Source organism: Elephas maximus, chromosome 7, assembly GCF_024166365.1.
Source record: "Elephas maximus indicus isolate mEleMax1 chromosome 7, mEleMax1 primary haplotype, whole genome shotgun sequence".
Lineage (NCBI taxonomy): Eukaryota > Metazoa > Chordata > Mammalia > Proboscidea > Elephantidae > Elephas > Elephas maximus.
The window spans coordinates 28,079,542-28,099,456 of NC_064825.1; the positions used below are offsets into that span (position 1 = coordinate 28,079,542).

A 19,915-nucleotide genomic window follows, 5' to 3' on the forward strand; every position below is an offset into this window, starting at 1 on the left:
CTTCTCTTGGAATTTACTGACTTGTATTCTTGCAAATACCAAGTTTGTTGGAGCTCCCAAATATTAAGTACTTCTCAAACTCAGATGTGCATAGAATCACCTTGAAGGATTATTAAAAATGGAGATGCCTGAATTCTACCCACATAGATTCTGATTCTGTAGGTTTGGGTTCTCCCCACCCCTCACCCCAACTTTTCACTGAGAAATTTTCTTGGTGGTAAATTTGAGGAATTTGCAAATACAATCCAGTGACCTAGCAGAAAGTTCCCCTGAAATGGACAACAAATGATGGAGGCAAGTAAAAATATACTCTCTTCTTTTTCTTTAAAAATCAAGAGACTCATCTATAACAAGGTCGCGTTTTAACGAAGTCCTCAGGTGACGTTGATGCACACCAGAGTTTGAGGGCAATGATACGCAATGAGAAAACAAAAAGGAACTAGGAATGATCTCAGGTTTCAGGAATTTCAGAGACTAGGAAGGAAATTAGTTTCACTGGGAGATCTTGTCCAAAATGCAAATTCTAATTTAGCGAGTATGGGTTCGGATGTGTTGTTAACTGCCACCAGAGTTGGCCCTACTTAGGGAAGAAAAAGCTGCCCAGTCCTGTGCCATCTCCACGATCAGTTACAGATTGGACCATTGTGATCCACAGGGTTTTCACTGGCTGATTTTCAGAAGTAGATCACTAGGCCTTTCTTAAAACCTAGTTTGTCTTCACCTGGAAGCTCCTCCGCTGAAACCTGTTCAACATAGCAGTAACACGCGACCTCCATTGAAAGACAGGTGGTGTCTGTGCCTGAGGCGCACTGGCAGGAACCTGCATTTCTAACATCTCCAGTGACGCTGAGGTTCCCAGTCCTTGGAACCCACTCTGAGTAGCAAGGGTGAAGAGCAAAGCCTGCGAGGGAGGCTCCACACGCACACACAAAAAACCTGGGTTAAATCTTGGCTTCACTTTACTAGCTGGGCTAGTTACTTAACTACTCTTGCCCATTTCTTTGTAAAATGGGTGGGGGTTGACGGAGATCCCAGAGCATCATTGTGAAAACTAAATGCATAGTACATACCAAGCACACGTCTTAACATGGTAGCTCTTACAGTGAATTAAGATTTTACCCAACTTTTCATTTCAGGAGTGAGGCTTCTAGTCTTATGCAAAGCTGTCTCATTGACTGTTTCTAGCTTGGTAATTGATTGCTTTGCTTGCTGCACTGTTTTACCAAATTACAGCTTAGCCTCAACTAAGTTTTCCCTTAATGGGGTTTAGCTGAATGGAATAAGGTGCAGGCACAGAAGACTGAGCGCTCTTTATTTTAGCTCCAGACTCAGAGTGCGGGAGCTCACTGGGCTGCTCCCTGCCTACTGGGTCTGGAAATACAGGGGTCAGAATGGGACCAGGTCCTTTCTTCTCCATGGTGGTTGCTATTTCCAGTTCATGTTTATGAAATATACATAATTGCAAGGCTTTACCGAGAGAGCCTTCCCTCTGTGGTTGAGTTACAGAGTCATATTTACACTCTTATTATAAGTCAGTGTTCTGCGCTCTGACTCCCCTGGGGTTCCCATGGCTTGATCCTGGGACAGCCAGAGTTATAACACTGGTCAAACATGCTGACCATGTCATTCCAACCTAGCAGACGTAGCTTCCCTGGTCTTCATGCCAAGGGTTTGATTGGGTTTGGGGTGGTTGGGGAGGGATTCTGCTTCTCTGAAAGCCAATGCTTCTTGCTGTGGGTTGCCTGCTTAAGGACTTGGATGTGCTGGAACAATGTGCTGGGAAAGCGACAGTTGGATAGTGAAGTCTGTGGCCAGGACAGCCAAAGACCAATATTCCAGCATTTTCCATCAGTCATGGAGACAATTTTGGTACAATATATGTCCTGGAATTTTGGTGTACCACATAGCACAGGGTCCAAAGAACAGTTAGATGATCCAGCAATTAGCTTGTATAATCAGCATTCTCACATGCATGGAGCCACATTTTAAGCACCTCTTTCTACTTTCTCTAGCTCCTATTTCCTCTTCGAATACTGAAGGCATCCTAGCCTTTGATCTGGGGATGCAAGACTGTCTTCCTCTGTGATTAGCTTCTTGGACCTCCCTGCCCGCCTGAGGAAATTCTTGAGGCATGAAAATATTTACATTAAAGACACATTCTTACTGTTCATTTTAAACTATCACTGACAACTAAGACGGGCTTTCTCTTATTTTAAGCGACAAGATTATTTGCTACATAGCTCATAGGTATGTCGTGAAGGCCAAAAAATTGGCTCTTTCTTTGCCTTTTTTGGGCACCAATTTCAGGAATTCGCAGATAGGATGCAAGGACCTAGAAAAACTTCCTGTGACATGAACCGATAATGGGGGCAAGAAAATGGATTCTTCCTCCTCTTTTCTCATCCCTATAGCCAGGAAGCAGGTGGGTACCTCCTCACACATCAGAGGAAGAATCTTGTACCTCTCGCTCCTCAGAGAAGCAACAGAAGCCGTCTTTGCAGATTTCCTGGCTTTGGGCTTAGTATTGCTGTGTGGAAGAGCCCCAGATTGCCTAGGGGTCTGCTGAGATAAGGACCACTGGGCTGGGACCGCTGGAGTCACCATGGTGGGGAGCTGTTCTTGTGGGCCCCTCAGAAAAACAAAAAACAACTAAAACCAAACCAGTTGCAATCGAGTTGATTCCAACTTATGACGACTGTATACATTTCAGAGTAGAACTGTTCTCCATAAGGTTTTCAGTGGCTGTGATCTTTCAGAAGTAGATTGCCAATCCCTTTTTCCTGGTGCCTCTGGGTGGCTTCGAATCATCAACTTTTGATTAGTAGCCAAGCTGGTAATAATCATTCGCGTCACACAGGGATGCCCCCTCAACTAAAGAGATGTTGAAATGAGAGGCAATAGGGTCTTGAGAGAAGAGAGCTGAGTAGATGGTGCAGAGGAAAGATACTGTCTCCATTTTAGGAAAATATAAATCCCCAGGTACTGAGGAGAGACTTAAACTGGTAAGAGGGAAAAAAGTACCTATAGTGATATCCCTAGCCCATGTCCCGTCACAGTGGGGAGTGGGAAGCAGGGAGACAAAGAGGAGTTGGAGAGAGTGTGCTGTACAGGCTGGGTTGGCCCCTTGGGAGAGGAAAGCAAGTTCTTTGGGCCACGTGAAAGCTTACAGCAGGTGGATTCTCAGCGATGAAATTTGGTAAAACAGAAGGAGATTACAAAATAGAGGAAAGTGCTATTTCTGATGTGGACCATCACTGAACACTTAGCATAAAGATTTCATGGCAATTTTTGAAAGAAAGGAAAACACGCACTGGAGAGCATGATCCCATAGTTCTTTTCCTTAATACCATGATTATTATTATTATTTTAAGATAACCCACTGTGGAAGCTCATAGCTTTGCCAGCAAAAACAACGTCCTGCCATCGTTAAAAGTTTGTTATGATTTGTGGCTTTGTAACCAGCATTTGACACGGAATGGTGTTCTATTTCAACTCAATTTAATTATATGCTCCTTTTATATATCGTAGATGGCTCACACTAGCAGAATTGTTTTGCCTGGTGAAAAAGTGGCCATGACTTGTCATAATGGGCTGGTTTATAGAACCACTGAAGTATAGTTACTGCCCATCATTCGGGAATTATGGCGCCATAACAACCCTTTATTTACATATACTGCTGAGATAGTAAAAACAGCAAAGAGGTTTCTTAAATTGAGACGGCAGAAATTTCCCCCCAGGGTACTTGGCCCTCATTGTGGTAGTAACATATGCAAGTCTAAATAACTTTGGTATTTGTACTTGGGCAGTGCATCATTTCATGGGCAGTTTATAACATTCTAATAATAAAATGCACTTTAAATTTGGAGTTGGGCTTCTTGAACCTTAGATGGTAATATGCACAGCAGAATCTTTACGTAATTTGTGAGGAAGGTTTAAATTTGCTAATCACACTACTGCTGAGCCACTCTGCAAAGGGGCTGAAGCGGAATCAGTGGTTGGCCTGTTAGGAGGTGGCAGAGCCTTCGAACGGGGCGAGTGCCTGACCTAGTTTACATCAACACAGATTCTGGGTAAAGTTGAAGGATTCTTTCGTCTTCAGACTCCCAGGACTGAAATAATCTTGGCTTTTTCTCTCAAACAATAGAAACCCTCTATAAATCCTTTTTTTTTTTTTTGACTACCCTATATAGTTTGTTCTCTCTTCTTCATGATGTGTCTCTGGGAGAAAAAACTTATCGCGGTAAAGAAATGTATCATGCTTTCATTGACTGTTTATCCTGAGATTTCATGTAAAATTCCTTTTCTCTTATTCTTGACTTTCTACCCCTTTATAGAGTTGTCACTAGTCTTATTTTAATACACACATTTCAAAAGCATGCTCCACCGAAGCATCTCCACTCTGTTTTCCACTCCTGGGGTGGTGAAGTTCACCCTCCCCCTCTCCTTAGCAGTTTCCTAGTCGCTGTTGATTGTATTCCGATTCACAGCGACCCCATGTGTGGCAGGCTGGAATTGTGCTCCATAAGGTTTTCAGTGGCTGATTTTTTGTAAGTAGATCTCCAGGCCTTTCTTCCAAGGCACCTCTGGGTGATTCAAAATTCCACCTTTTGGTTGATAGCCTTGCCTATTAACTGTTTGCACCATCTAGGGGCTCCCTCCTTCTCCTAAACTTCTAGTAAAGTTATGTCCCTATCTCTAACCAGTGATTCCATTCAGTGACAGGACTGTTTATAAACTATACCCAAACCTCTACTAATTCTCCAGTGACATGCACGTGGCTCAAAAGGACAAATTCTTAAAAACGAAAACAAAATAAAAACCAAACTCATTGTTGTCAAGCTGACTGCAACTCACAGAGACCTTACAGGACAGAGTAGGACTGCCCCCATAGTGTTTCTAAGGCTGTAATCTTTATAGAAGCAGACTGCCAAATTTTTCTCCCATGGAGCAGCTGATGGGTTCGAACCACCGACCTTTTGGTTGGCAGCTGAGTACTTAACCACTGCACCACCAGGGCTCCACCAAATATTTAAAAAGAGGCTCTATCTGTCCAAGTTGCTGAGGACTGAAAGCGTGCAAGGTGGCCAGGGAGGGGGAGATGGTGATGGCGTGTCTGGCTCCTGTGGTCACTGGACTGGCCTCTGGGAAGCTGCAAATGGATTCTTCAGGCTACACTGGGCAGGCCTGTAGTTGTCAAGTTTTGAGGCCTCTAAAAGGGGATTAAGGTGTTTTTTTTTTACAAACATCTTGGGTGTGAACATTCCTCTCTCTGAGGGTTCTTGTGTTGCTTATGAATGCGGGTGCTCAGCCTCGGTTGGTCGGAGCCCCCATAGGTCCATCTCTCCGCCACCCCTGCCCGGCTGGTGTTCCCCACCCGTGCAGGGCACTCACCACCAGAGGGCAGGCCAGCGCAGCTACCCCCATGCTGGCACGGGCTGCGCTCACACGCGTCTGGGTAGAGCACGCAGCCCAGCTTCAGCTCTGTCAGGCCCACCACCTCGGCGAAGCTGCTCCGCTTGTTCTGTAGGGGCAGCTCGTTGTTATTCAGCACCACCGAGTCCAGGCAGCCCTGGAAGCCGCTCAGCACTTGCGTCACCCGCGTGTCCGTCAGGCTGCGGATGTTATCTGCCTGCACCAGGGCCCCGAAGTAGATGGTGCTCTCGGTGCTTAGCGTCTGGAAGTAGAGGGGCGCTCTGCGCCGCTCCACATAGCTGTCATCCAGGGACAGACTTGTGAAGTTGCGATTGAGCTCCAGGAAGACCGAGTGCCAGCTCCCGTCATTGACAGCGCGGCCCGAGATGCCCAGGATACCGGGGCCACTGCCACAATCCAGCTGAAACCACAGCTTGCCGTCCGCAATCTGCGGGAAATGAAAACCAGAGCATTTTTTTTAACAATCATCTCACAATCTATTCCTGGACACTGCTTTGGATGGAATCTTAAATCTGTTGTAGTTTGATTTTTAACAGCCCCCCCTTGGCCCATTATCTGCCCTGCAAATATATGCTTGATATTTCATAAATCTCCTTGGTTAAAAAACAGTAATTGACCACAGCTTCAGAAATCCACAATTATATTTAAGAATGTTCCTATTCTTTGGGACCTCGCCCTTTTAAAATTTGCAGCAATATCTTGGTTAGGCGTCTGTTTATTCTCTGCACCATTCTTAGGTATTACTGCCACAGGAACGATTTCTGTGAATTCACTCATCTTTATTCAAAAATATTTATTGAACATTTACTATGTGCCAAGCAGTGTGCTAGGTGCCATGGAGACCATGGTAAGCAAAAGAGTTATCATCTTTGTCCTTCTGGGGCTTACTGGCTAGTGGAGGAGATGCCCGTAAATCAAACAGTCATACAAATACATACCCGCACCCCCAGTAAGTTTGTGTGAGGGTGCTACAGGGGAGAGAAAGAGGACAGGCAGAAATAAGAGATTTCCTAGTTCCCAGCTGCATATATATATAAGGTTTTAACATCCCTATATATTAAGTGGAAACCCTGGAGGTGTAGTAGTTAAGAGCTATGGCTACTAACCAAAATGTCAGCAGTTCAAATCCACCAGATGCTCCTTGGAAACCCTATGGCGCAGTTCTACTCTGTCCCATAGGTTTGCTATGAATTGGAATCGACTCAATGGCAATGGGTTTGGTTTTTTTGTTCTTTAATATATTAGATGGAGCCCTGGGCACAGTGGTTAAGAGCTTGGCTGTGAACCAAAAGGCTGGCAATTCGAATCCACCAGTCACTCCTTGGAAACCCTATGGGGCAATTCTCTTTTGTCCTATAGGGTCACTGTGAGTTGGAATTGACTCAATGGTGATGGTTTTTTTTTTTTTTTTGGTTTATATATTAAACACTAAAAACAAACAAACAAATAAAAACAATGAAAAACAAGCTACTTTTCAGTTGGCAGTGACTTATAGTGACTCTATGTGTGTCAGAGTAGAACTGCACTCCGTAGGGTTTTCAGTGGCTGATTTTGCAGCACTCAGGGACTCCATATTAAATACCAGCATATTCTTAAAAAATCCTTTAGAACTGTTACTATTTTGGGTAAGAAAATCTCACAAAGCACTTAGGGTTTGCCACTTGTTTACACTATATGCATATTTAACGACATCTGGCCTTCCAGAAGGAGCTTCTGGTAACACCTGCTCACACCTTGTGTCTATTCCCAGTGTCTGGCCTGTGATGAATTACGAGAGAGACGGGCCTGCTCCTTTGACTTCACTGGTGCTCTGAGGGCAGGCTAATAACCCCAGAGGGACATTAAACTCAAGAAGAAAGTGTGTGCCATTGAAAGATACTGGCTGGCAAAGAGTTGTAGGTTCTGGGATTGGACTTCCGTGGAGGCCTAGGCTCAACTGTTGCTGAGGAGGTGGGCTGGCCTTTGAATCCTCCATCATCCACCCCATCTACATTTCCTAGGAATGCAGGTGGCTTTAGGATCCAGGAAATGAGGGCTGCATCCCTGTCTATCTAATATATTTATATTGGGCCACGAAAGGATTCATAGCTTGTAACTGTAAGACAGAATCTACTTTCCTGGCCTTTGTCTGAGACCCAGTAGGAGGGTCTGTGTACAGGTCAGTGGCTGAACATGCAAGGAGGGCTGGCCTGCATTTTGATTTTTTGGCATTTGTAGTTCTGTGCTAAAACCTTGGTAGAAGACATACACTTGTACAGAGAAGAAAAGAAGGAAAATGAGGAAGGAAGGAAAAAGGGAAAGGGATGGGAAGGGAAGGGAAAGGAAGGGAGGAGATGGGAGGGGAGTGGAGGGAAGGGGAGGGGAGGGGAGGGGAGGGAAGACAATACAGACCTTTCTGGTCACTAACAGATAAAAAAAAGAAGGTATAAATATCAAATGAATTCACAGAAATATACTGAAACAGTCTTTCCCAAATATGTTATACTCACAGTATATTTATCTATGTTTCAATATATTCCACAAACAACTAATTCTTAGGGATTCTCATTTCTGCCCTTGTGGCTATATGGATTTTCTGGTACCGTCTCATGTTTGTTGCTAGACGCCGTCAAGTCAGTTCTGACTCATGGCAACCCCATGTATTACAGAGTAGAATGGTTCTATAGAGTTTTCTCAGCTGAATAGAGATGGCGACAGGTTTTTTTTTTTTTTTTTTTTTAAATCTTTACAGAAGCAGATTGACAGGACTTTCTTCCGCAGAGCTGCTGGGTGAATTTGAATCATCAACCTTTCTGTTAGCAACTAAGTGCTTAACCGATTGCATTGCCAGGGCTTCCTGTACTCATATACATGCAAAGTTTGCATGTTTGTGCAATGTAAATGTGCGTATATTGAAGTCAGGGGGCTCTGTAAACCAGGCAGAGCCCTAGGATATTGGAATGAGGAACCTAACTCAGGCTTTGGGACGTACTGCCCAGGTCACCTGGTGAGAATTGCTTGGGTTCTCTGGGTTTGGGACCCCTTCTGAGGAGTGGAATCCCTAGGTAATACAGAGGGGTAAGTGCTTGACTACTAGCTGAAAGGGTTGTGGTTTGAACCCACTCAATGGTGCCTTGGAAGACAAGCCTGGCGATCTGCTTCCGAAAGGTCACAGCCTTGAAAAGCATATGGAGCAATTCCACTTTGCACACATAGGGTTGCTATGAGTTGGAACTGACTCTATGCCAGCTAACAACAACGGCAGCTGGAGAACAGAGATAACTGCTGTGGCTTATTTTACAAGGAGACTGTGTCCACTGCAGAACAGTCAACTACATCGTACACAATTGGTACACACATATGCCGTATGCATACGAATGCAAAAAGACCAGAGAAAAACATTTATTTTCATTTCAGAGAGCTTTCATGTGTAATCTATGCTGTTGCCTTTGTTATTTTATTTATTTATTTTTGGTTCAACAAAATGGACTGAATGGATATTGTAAATCATACCAGAATACTTGCTCAGTAACAACTCCTGGATAATATCCATATTTGTATATCAATGTAAGTAATAAAATGATCAAATGTGACTTTGGGGACTGCCTTCTTCTGGCGCAGCCCATCTGTTGTTATGCTCTGCAGCTACAAAATGGTGCCTGCCCATCTATCAAGGGAAATCTACTGGTGGACAGGGTACAATTCATCTAAGTTTTTTATAAAAGGAGGTATTCAATTAATATATTACTTTGTTCTTTCTCCAGTCCCCCGCCCCCCAAATCCCTGAGAAAATAACCAAGTATCAAATTCACTCAAAAGAACTGGTGTGACTCTCTTGTGCTCACATACATGGAAGTTCTGTAACCAAGGAACATAAAGTTATCTCACATTGACATGGTGTACAGCTTGTTTCCTTTTGGGATTTTTTTTTTTTCCCGTTGAAAAAATAAAAGCAGCAACTGCTAAATGAATAGGAAGCTAAGTGCCTAGATGATTCTCACCCTTTTGAAAACAAAAATCACTCCCCCTGTCAGAATTCTTGGAGTTTGCAGTTAATAAGCCTTGTTTGTATGACAAAGTAGAATGCTGATGCCAAATATTAGCTTGCAAAACACTAATCATCTTTTGCTATTTCACAGGTAGATATTATGCAAAGGAGGGAAAAGGACACTTTGTTCTTTTCATAGACAAGCCTTTTCAGACTGGGAAAATATACTCTGGTCACATGTAGTTTCTATCTTCAGAATAGGGTTTCAATGTTTTATATAAAGTATCTACCTTTTAAGAGGATGAAGCCGTCTCAAATCCGGGGGCAAGCTATTTTAATAGAAATTGAGGTGTGCATGAAAACTATAAAATGTGTACGCCAGTGATACTGAAATGGGGCGCTTAGGGGGCAGGTAGGCAATTTGTTCAATGAAATGCAGAATTCTGAGAGTGTGGCCCTAATGTTACAAAATATTTAGATCCTCAGGGTTGTTTGAAATCAGTGATATGCTTTAATCTGGATCTCCAGCGGCTCAGGGATTGGGAAACAAGATATTGGAGCTAAAGGAGTAAAAAGTGTAAAGTATGGCAGAACGTCTTACTGTTTCAGATCCTTGGTGCTTGGCTCTAGCAAATGCACCGTAATCATGGAACTTGTAAGAGGGCTACTAAATATTCTTTTAAAAGGAGATTGTTTAAAATACTGCCTGAGTCGTACGTGTGAAAGATGCTGAACTGGTAAATGTTGTGCTATATATATATATTTACAACAATAATAAAAAGAAAAAATTCTTCAATTTATAAACTTAAAACCAGTGCATCTTATAGTATACAAATTCTACCTTGATAAAACTGATTTTTAAATAATAAAAAAGTGACTTTAAAAACCCATTTTCAAGGTTGCCATTACCTGGTGTTTACTAAGTGCTCAAGAATATGTTCTGAATGAATAAATGAATGAAGAAATGATTTCCCCACCTCTCTGAATCTCTTCTCTTGATAAACTCCTATAGCATCTCTACCTGCTTGCCTCCACCAAGGACCCAGACATGCAACTGACGAGCTATCATTTTGTATAAGTCACTGATCCTCTCTGAACCTCAGTTTCCTCGTGGGCAAAGAAAGGACCCTTATACCTACTCACGAGGGTATGAGAATCAAACATATATGCATGCAAAAATATTTTCAAAACTGTTAAGTATTTTATTATTATAAAATGCATTATTATAAACTGGAAACCCCGGTGGTGTAGTGGTTAAGAGCTATGGCTGCTAACCAAAAGGTCGGCAGTTCGAATCTACCAGGAGCTCCTTGGAAACCCAATGGGGCAGCTCTACTCTGTATGAGTCGGAATCAACTAGACAGCAATGGGCTTGGCTTATTATAAACTAACTCACTCTCAGTGACGGTCTTACACAGATTCTTGAATCTCCTGAGTCTTTTGAGGAACAGCTTCCTAGTTACTCTTCTGATCTGCATATGCGGGAAAGGCGTGGTCATTCCAAATGTGATTGCAAACCAAATGAGCTTTCTCTGACCATGTTTGTTTTAGCTCTAGGGTCTCAAGCTAGCCATGTGTCTGATAGTTGTCAAAATAAATAAATGTATCACCTATAATTTCCCCAAAAGGTAAAATGTGGTGCACTGAACTTCCATTTAAAAAATAAAAATAAAAAACCAAACCTGTTGGCGTTGAGTTGATTCCGACTCATGGCGACCCTATAGGACAGAGTAGAACTGCCCTGGAGGGTTCCCAAGGAGCACCTGGTGGGTGGATTTGAACTGCTGACCTTTTGGTTAGCAGTCAAACTCTTAACCGCTGCGCCACCAGGGTTTGTTATCTGGTAAGTGTGTTAGAAAAAATTTCCGAGAGGTTAATGGTGATGTTTGAACAACATGAACATATTTAATGTCAACAAACTGTACCTGTGAAGATTGTTGAAATGGTGAATTTTTTTTTACCACAAAAAAAAATTAGGAAAAAAAGGTAAAATGTGATATTTTTAGATTAGTAATAACCAAGGACTCCTTGAGCTTTGCCATAATATTGGAGTCAAAAGATTGATAGGGAAAAAGTTACTTGTGTATGACACATCTGTCTTGGTGTTCAGGCATGTTTCTTTTGTAGGTGGGAGTAGAACTACAAAACCTATTGCACCATTTTCATTCTTGCTTTGGCCGCCAGGGAACTCAGAGTTATCGTTTGTGTTCAACTAAAGTAGCTCCTACTAGTCAAGGTTTTTCAAAAATGAGCCACCATTCCCCACTTCACTGGTGGCTCTTAACCTTTTATTCTCGTGTTAATGGTGTTTTGATTTTTTTGCAGCTGGTGGTTTATGGTAAGCCTCGGATCTCTTTTAGAGGAAGCAGGGTATCAATGGTAAACAGAAAAACAAGCGCCTTTTATTGCAGTTAAGAGACAGTGGCACCCCTGTCCATGAGCATTTGTCATGCAATTCTTTAACTGTCTTCAAGGGGTGCCCTTCACCCCACTGACTGTCTTAAGTACTTTTTAGAGAATGTGCTCTAACTGGGAAAATATAACCAAGAGGTGCGATTTAAACAAAGCATGTCAGCTTAGTCATTAAACCAAAGTACAAGGCACACACTATACCTAAAGCCAATGAAATTAAATCTTGCATGAGGCTGAAAATGTTAAGCAAACAGATTCAAATTCCCTAAGCGGATACTCCTAGTGACTGTAAGGGAATATGTACAATAGTTCAGTATAGCTGTGTCCTGCTTTAGGCAAACCTAACGTATGAAAAGCAAATTTATAAAAGAGAGATTGGGGGTGATTATTCACATCACGCAGGGATTAATGGGATGGTTCCTTCAAACAGCAACCATACCTAGTTTATAAGAATTCCATTTCCAGAGGTTCAATTTACACAACTTTCAGGAATACGCTGGTTTCATGAAATACAATATACCTTAGGAGCTAGAGCTGCCTAAAAGGTTTAATTATTTTTCTTCCTATCTCCAGGGACTTGTGCATTTTGGACATTTGCTAGTGAAGTGCCAAGTGACATGGTCCCTTTTAGGATCAAGTCATTCAGATCCAATACTTTTGTCCTCTCTCAAAGTTAACGCTCTTTGAGAAATTTGCTAACAAGAAGTATTTGTGCTCTGGTGGCACAACGGTTAAGTGCTCAGCTGTAACAGAAAGGTTGGTGGTTTGAACCCGCCATCTACTTTGTGTGAGAAGAGACCTGGTAATCTGCTCCCATAAAGATTACAGCCTAGGAAACTCTATGGAGCAGTTCTACTCTGTCATATAGCGTCCCTATGAGTCAGATTCGACTCAACAGCATCCAACGACAACATAAGAAATTTGCTAATAGCAAGTATTTGCCTCATAAGGGTGCTCTGCAACCACCAGCCCAGATAGAGCTTGAAGGAGGAGGGAAAAAGGTCAGTGAGATCTGAGCAAAGCCCCCAGAGCTGAAACCTCCAAATGGGCAGTGCACTTTCCCAGCAGGGCTACTAGAAAGTGATCTGCTGACCCAAGGCAGGCTGATTCAGGGATCAGGAGGACATGACAGGACTTCGATTTCTGTAATTTTCTTCTTCCATCATAAATATCTTATTTGAATTCATTGTTCTCTAAAAATACATGCAGAGTGCAGTTTACTTTGTTTTAAAATCATTGCTTTCCTTTCCAAAGCTGAAATAATTCTCTGAGTTGAATGAATGAAAATCCACTGCCATCAAGTTGATCCCGACTCATGGTGACCCTATAGGACAGAGTATAACTGCCCCACAGCGTTTCCAAGGCGCAGCTGGTGCATCTGAACTGCTTACTTTTTGGTTAGCAGCCATAGCTTTTAATCACTGCACCACCAGGGCTCTGGAGAGTGGGAGATTCCCCACAAAAGTAGCCAACTTTTTAACTCCAACCCTCTGCTCACTCACCTGGGCCACCAAGTGATATCTGGCAATATTAGACGTGGGTGAGGAAAACTCTATGTGATAGTTAGAAGAGGCTACTGGCATTTAACAACCTACATATTTACCCTCCCAGTCATCGGCCCCTAGGATTAAAACCTGGGCCACCTAATCAAATTGGATGTGATATATTAAACAATCAAGGATAGAGGCTAGAAAGACCCAGCATGGTTCCAGTTAAGCCTAGTGATGGAAACCGGGGAAGGAAAAGATTTCTTACTTTTCCACTTGAGTGGGCACTCCCTACTGGACAGACTCTGCATGTTTCTGCAAAGCGCTTATAATGGACACATATAGCAGCTGGTCAGGAGAGCATTAGCTAAAATATGTCTTCTTCCTCCCTCTTCCACTTCTTGTACCTGGAGGCTGAATTGGGTCTACAGATGCCCGGAAAGTGGTTTTTGATAAAATGAGCTGTAGTAGCAAGACTGAGAGCTAGAGATAGCATGTAGGTTAAGAGCTTGGAATGAGAGAGACTGGAATGCTAGTACAGGCTTTGCCATTTATTAGCTTTGCAACCTCGGGTAAGTAACTTAACCTCTCTGAAATTCTATCCTCTGCTTCATCAAATGGGAATGAACATACATAACAAATTTATTACACTAAATTTATAAAAATCAAATGATGTACAAAGATGGGCTCTGAGGCTGGGAAAACTTGAAAGATTAGGCTCCTTGGGCCATAAGACATATGGATTCTTCTTCTATATCCCAAATCTCCAACCTTCTCCCTAAGCAAGAATAGAAGTTGCCTTCAGAGGTCAGTGGTGGAATAAGACACAGCCAGTGTTTTTAAAAGACCACCCCTGTAGTGGAATTGATTAGAAGATACATTTTAGTGAACTGTTGAGAGATTACAGCTCAAAGGACGGCAGTGCTTGAACCTTTTCTAGAGGGAGATGCCACAGTCTACCAAGAGCCAATTTTGAAGCTGAATTTTCAAACAGAAAACGGGGTGTTTTTGGCATACTTCCCAGTTCTGCTGATGTTTACCTTTGCCCTAAAGTCTTCCTCTGGTCTTCTGAACTTAAAGGCAAAATGATTTCAACAGTCCTCAGTCCAAGAGCCAAAACATTAACATGAGAACTGACTGCAAGAAAAGATAACCCATTTTAATTACCTTCAGAATTATGCAGGGATTTGCTCTGGTGTACATTATAATCCCGTTGCTTTGCAGGGTTCGCAGACGCAGAGCTAGCTTAAAGTCTTCTTCTTTGCTATTTTCAGAAAGCCGGTATTTGATGTAACTGTTTCCAGCAAAGCTGAGAGAGGTGTGCCCTGCAAGGACCATTATGAGAAGACACATATACTTTTAACATCCAGAAACAAGCAGAGGTGCGTGCGATCAGCCAGCAACTACCAAGCACATTGATTGAAGATGACAGGAAGTTGATGAAGGCATTGAGAAGAAGATATTTTTTATTAAAAACCGGTTCTCTATTTCCGATCACACTCAAATTTCAGAGTGAAAAAATTATTAACCAGTCAGCTGCTTAAAAAGTATTAGGTGTCTTGTGCCAAGGGCAGCTTGGTAAATTTTGTAACCTGGATTTTCTTAGTGTCACTAAATTTCCACCTCTCACTCTCCAAAACTGAGCACTATTAAAAAATACCTATTGAGAACCTCACCCCCTTCTGATCACCTAGGCACTCCAGAAATTTCAGTCCTATGAAAAAAAGGAAAGACAACAAAACCATTTTAAATACTATCCACGTTTCCCAAGCATCCCAACCCCAAATAATCAATTTAATGTCATTGGTACTAATTTTGGAAAAGGGCAACTGATGTAAAGAAAATTCATAAAATTACTCACCATCCTATATTCTGGCCATCAATTTTAAGGTTTCCCTTCCCAAAATCTTTGGTCATACCCTCATTGCCCAATTCTGAGTTCACCCCTTTTTTTCCTGCCCACAATTTTATGTTTTAACAAGCAAAGTAAGGGCTGAAAAGCTGTCTTCCTGGGGTGAAAGGTGGAAAGTGTGGAAATATACCAATTGGATGATAATCACAGACCATCAAAAGTTTTCTATATAGAAAGGAGAAGGGAGATTTGCAGAAAGGGAGATCTGAAGTTAGGAGACTGGGCTTTATTGTCACCTCACACATCCACCTGCTGTGTGCAAGGGGGTGGGCAGCATAATTATCTTCTAAGCCTAAACCTTAGGTGACCTCAAAGGCAAGTATCCTGGTGATACCTTTACTTTATGGGCAGCTTCATTTTTTAAATCAACTATGAAAGAGATATGGCTTCCATTTTTTTAAGAACAGTGTTTCTCTTTGCAAAGGCTGGATTTCTAGAACCCCAACGCTTAACAAAGTGCCTTGCACATACTAGGCATAATAATTCTTTATCCCCACCATAAATACTATTATTATCAACACTCAATAAATATTTCTTGGATCCCAAAATTAGTATCAGTAGGCCTATATTTTCAATACACCCTATAACAAAGAGAAGATTCTACCGGTACCAATGGTGAAAAATATTCTTTTCAGAGGAAGGAAGCAGTAGAGAATGTTTGAATGAAATGAAGCACTGAAATTGAGGGAAGATCAGAAATGGAGGATTGTCTGAAATCACATAAATGCTGTTTTTTTTTTTCCCTTAAGACACAGAGGTGAGCCCCTCTTACTTCTGGATCACACAGTTAACTATACATTTCCAGTGGAGAATCTGTGCTTAATTGGTGCTCCAGGTTGGTTTTGTTCTATGAAAGGTCGATAGGATAGGCTCAGCTCTACCTTCTGTTGATCTGTGGCTATGGATTTGTACAAGCCTCTAAACATCAAAGGCCATGCCACAGATAATCTGACTCCTCTGCCCAACAGTCTCCTATTTTCCGTAATTTCATACTCTTAGCATCCATGTGACACAATTAAAAAAACATGTGTGGTTTCCCCCTTCCGTACAGAGTCCACAGTCATTACATGTTTGCTTAGCACAGGCTACAGCTGTAATAAATCCCAAGTATATTTGCGGGTGGCAGTTAGCTGTGGTCTATTCTGAAGAAGAATGTTACATGCAGACAGAAACGTCTCCTGGAAGGGCTTGGGCAGTGAAATTTACCCAAGGGCACATGCTGCAGGAATACAAAATTAGACCCTTGTTATTTCACCCCACTCTGCACCTGAGCACTCTCCAAGCTTCCCTGGTGGACACTGGCAGAGGAATGGTCTCCTGCTGGCTTCATAACCGACACACTGCATGTCCCCTGGGCACGGCTTCTCCACGCAAGGATCGTTGGACCCCGGACACAGTCCTCCTGTGACAAAGGGGGAACATGCATGATCAAAACACAAAAGGAGTCACGCTACACTCCAGGGAGCATAGGAATATTCAAGAGCTGGGTTCTCCAGGCTCTGCACTGAGTAACAAAGAGGCCGCCTACAAGCAGGAGCATCTGCATAGCCTTTACCGGTGTGAAGACCTGTCCTAGTCCCTACCACCATCAACAGTTGTCGTTGAGTTGATTCCAACTCATGTGTCAGAGCAGAACTGCGCTCCATAGGGTTTTCAATGACTGATTTTTTGGAAGTAGATTGCCAGGCCTTTCCTCTGAGGTGCCCCACACCTGCTAAAATCTCACTGCCAGACTGAAGCAGATCAGATGCAAAGAGTAAATGCAGCTCCTCCTTTTAGGCTAAAATATGCTGAGAATGGGACTGGATCAACTTCAGCTGGAAAAAAAGCATGGCGCTAGGGCTCTGGTAGTGTTTGTTGTTGGTGGTGGTGGTGTGTTCCTATACACAGATGGCCATTTGAATGCATCCCATGAGTTGAGATTTCTTCTATACGCCCTTTGTGCTCTGAAAAATTTGGGGTAGACTTTCAGAACATGTTAACTGCTGATTTCAAAGGAGGAAAAAAGACTTTAAAAGAAAAGTATGACTAATTCTAAACTGTGAAAGCATAACTCACGTTTATTTCCTAATCTTGTCTGCTATATGCTGTTTTATTCATTAGTTGTAAATGTACCCTACGAGCTTTCAAAAATAGCAGAACTATCCCTGGCAAAAGGAGGTTTCCTTTCTACCTGGTTCCATAGTCGCAGCACAGTAAGATGAAAGGTTAATCCCTCAGGGGGGAAAAAAAATCTGGAAAGCAGAGTCACTGATTAGGGCAGAATTCAGCCCCCAAGTGAGTTATTTCAAAACCTTGGCATTGAGGAATATGCGTCCATTGAAGGAAGTGCATTTTCAAAGGTCCTGGGTATTCCAAAAGTAATTAGGCCATTTTCCACCTGGTGAGAGTCTAAGCAGTAGAAGGACTATAAAGAAGGAGATACAAATTAGAAATAACCCACCAGTGAACCGGTGATTTCCTAAATGGGCTGTTGTTGCGTACGGGGAGTCAATTCTGACTCATAGTGACCTGATATGACAGAGTAGAACTGCCCCCATAGTTTCCTAGGCTGTAATCTTTACGGGCCCTATGGGGCAGTTCTACTCTGTCCTATTAGGGTCAGTATGAGTCGGAATGAACTCCATGGCAACTGGTTTTTTTTTTTTTTTTCTTTTACGTCTTTATGGGAGCAGATTGCCAGGTCTTTTCTACTGTGGAGGGGCTGGTGGCTTCAAACTGTCACCCTTTGGTTACTAGCTCAGTGCTTAACCACTGTACCACCAGAGCTCCTTCTAAATGGGTTAACAGTGGCCTAAAAGAGTGCCCGGAAACCCTGGTGGTGTAGTGGTTAAGAGATATGGCCGCTTACCAAAGGTTGGCATTTCGAATCCACCAGGCGCTCCTTGAAAACCCTATGGGGCAGTTCTGCTCTGTCCTATAGGGTTGTATGAGTCGGAATCGACTCATGGGTTTAGTTTTGGTTTTAAAAGAGTGCCCCTTCTGGGGAACCAAGCACATGTGGGCCATCAGCAGCTTCATCCCTCAGCAAGATCTGGCCCCATATCATATTCCTTTCCTTCCATACTCTATCTACTCTATCCTCATCATTAAGCATATTGCCCCACTATTCAGTCATTTCTTTGTCCAGGAGAAAGCAGACTTTTAATGCTAACTACATATAAACATTTTAAGAACCGTAATCCTCGAGAGGGGCCATGGAATTAGCATCAAAAAACTCAGAATGTATAAATCCTATTTTCCACTGGTTTACAGCTCAGCCATAAAAGACATTCTTGGCACTGATCCAGCTTACAAAGTCTTAGAAGATGGATTTTTTTAACCGAAAATTTAGAATGATCTCTACAAATGGTTCTAAAAGGTGTTAAGTGCCCTGAAATCCACCTTTCCAGTTTATTCCCAAGAAATCTTTATTTGTGCCATGTATGGAACTTAAAACAGCTGTTTGCCATCTCGTGACCTATTTCAAGATGCTTTTGCTAACCAGTTTTAAGTAACTATTGGTGCATTCATTCAAGGCTAATTGTTTAGGGTAACTAGGCAGTAAGTCTGGTATATAAAGAAAAAAAGAAATGATCCCTCCTCTCTCTCCCCATTTGTGGGGACCCCATGTGTACAGAGTGGAGCTGCTCGACAGGGTTTTCAAGGCTGTGACCTTTCAGAAGCAGATTGCCAGGCCTGTCTTCTGAGGCACCCCTGGTTGGATCTGGACCGCTGACCTTTCAGTTAGCAGACTGGCGCTTAAGCATTTATACCATTGTTATGGATTGAACTGTATCCCCCCAAAATGTGTGCCAACTTGGTTAGGCCATGATTTCCAGTATTGTGTGTTTATCCACCATTTTGTCATCTGATATGATTTTCCTGTGTGTTGTAAACTCCCACCTCTATAATGTTAATGAGGCAGAATTACAGGCAGTTATGTGAATGACACAGGACTCAATCTACCAGGATTAGATTGTATCTTCAATCAATCTTTTTTGAGATATTAAAAGAGAGAAGTGAGCAGAGAGACACGGACCTCATACACCAAGAAGTGCCAGGAGCAGAGCATGTCCTTTGGTCCTGAGGTCCCTGTGCAGAGAAGCTCCTAGATGAAGGGAAGATTGATGACAAGGACATTCCCCCAGAGCCCACAGAAAAAGCCTTCCCCTGGAGCCAGCACCCTGAATTTGGGCTTCTAGCCTATAAGACTGTGAGAGAATAAACTTCTGTTTAAATTATCCACTTGCGGTATTTCTGTTACAGCAGCATTAGGACCTAAAACAACCACCCAGGGACTTCTCTATGAGTCAAAACTAACTGGATGGCACCTAACAACAACAACTCCCTCCCCAAGAGAAACAACATGAAAACATGTGGTTAAAATAGAATAAGATAATTGGTTTGTTGGAGATGTTGTTGTTAGGTGCCATCAAGTCGATTCTGACTCATAGTGACCCCATGTGACAGAGCAGAATGGCCCCATAGGATTTTCCTGGCTTTTTATTTTTAATCTTTAGGGAATCAGATCACCAGGTCTTTCTCCCTTGGAGCTACTGGGTGGGTTGGAACCGGTAGCCTTTTGGTTAGCAGCTGAGTGCTTAACCCTGAGCCAAATTGCCCAATAAGCAAGGTATGCATGGGTCCAATTGTGGGTTCCTACCAATCTGCAGTGCACAATTTCACCTGTCCCCCACCACAACAAAGACGTAGTGAACGATC

The 19,915-nt window shown here is 42.6% G+C and overlaps 1 protein-coding gene across 6 annotated transcripts in view; it reads right to left on the reverse strand.

Annotated features, from left to right (window-relative positions):
* Positions 1-19,915, reverse strand: part of FAT3 (FAT atypical cadherin 3) — a 793,468-nt gene that overhangs the window by 26,221 nt on the left and 747,332 nt on the right. For all 6 annotated transcript variants that reach the window (XM_049889556.1, XM_049889551.1, XM_049889553.1 and 3 more), the window contains exons 20-22: positions 16,479-16,613; positions 14,467-14,624; positions 5,392-5,860 (exon numbers count right to left, since the gene is read on the reverse strand). In XM_049889556.1, the coding sequence (XP_049745513.1) occupies positions 5,392-5,860; positions 14,467-14,624; positions 16,479-16,613 (762 nt within the window). The remainder of the gene's footprint in view (positions 1-5,391; positions 5,861-14,466; positions 14,625-16,478; positions 16,614-19,915) is intronic.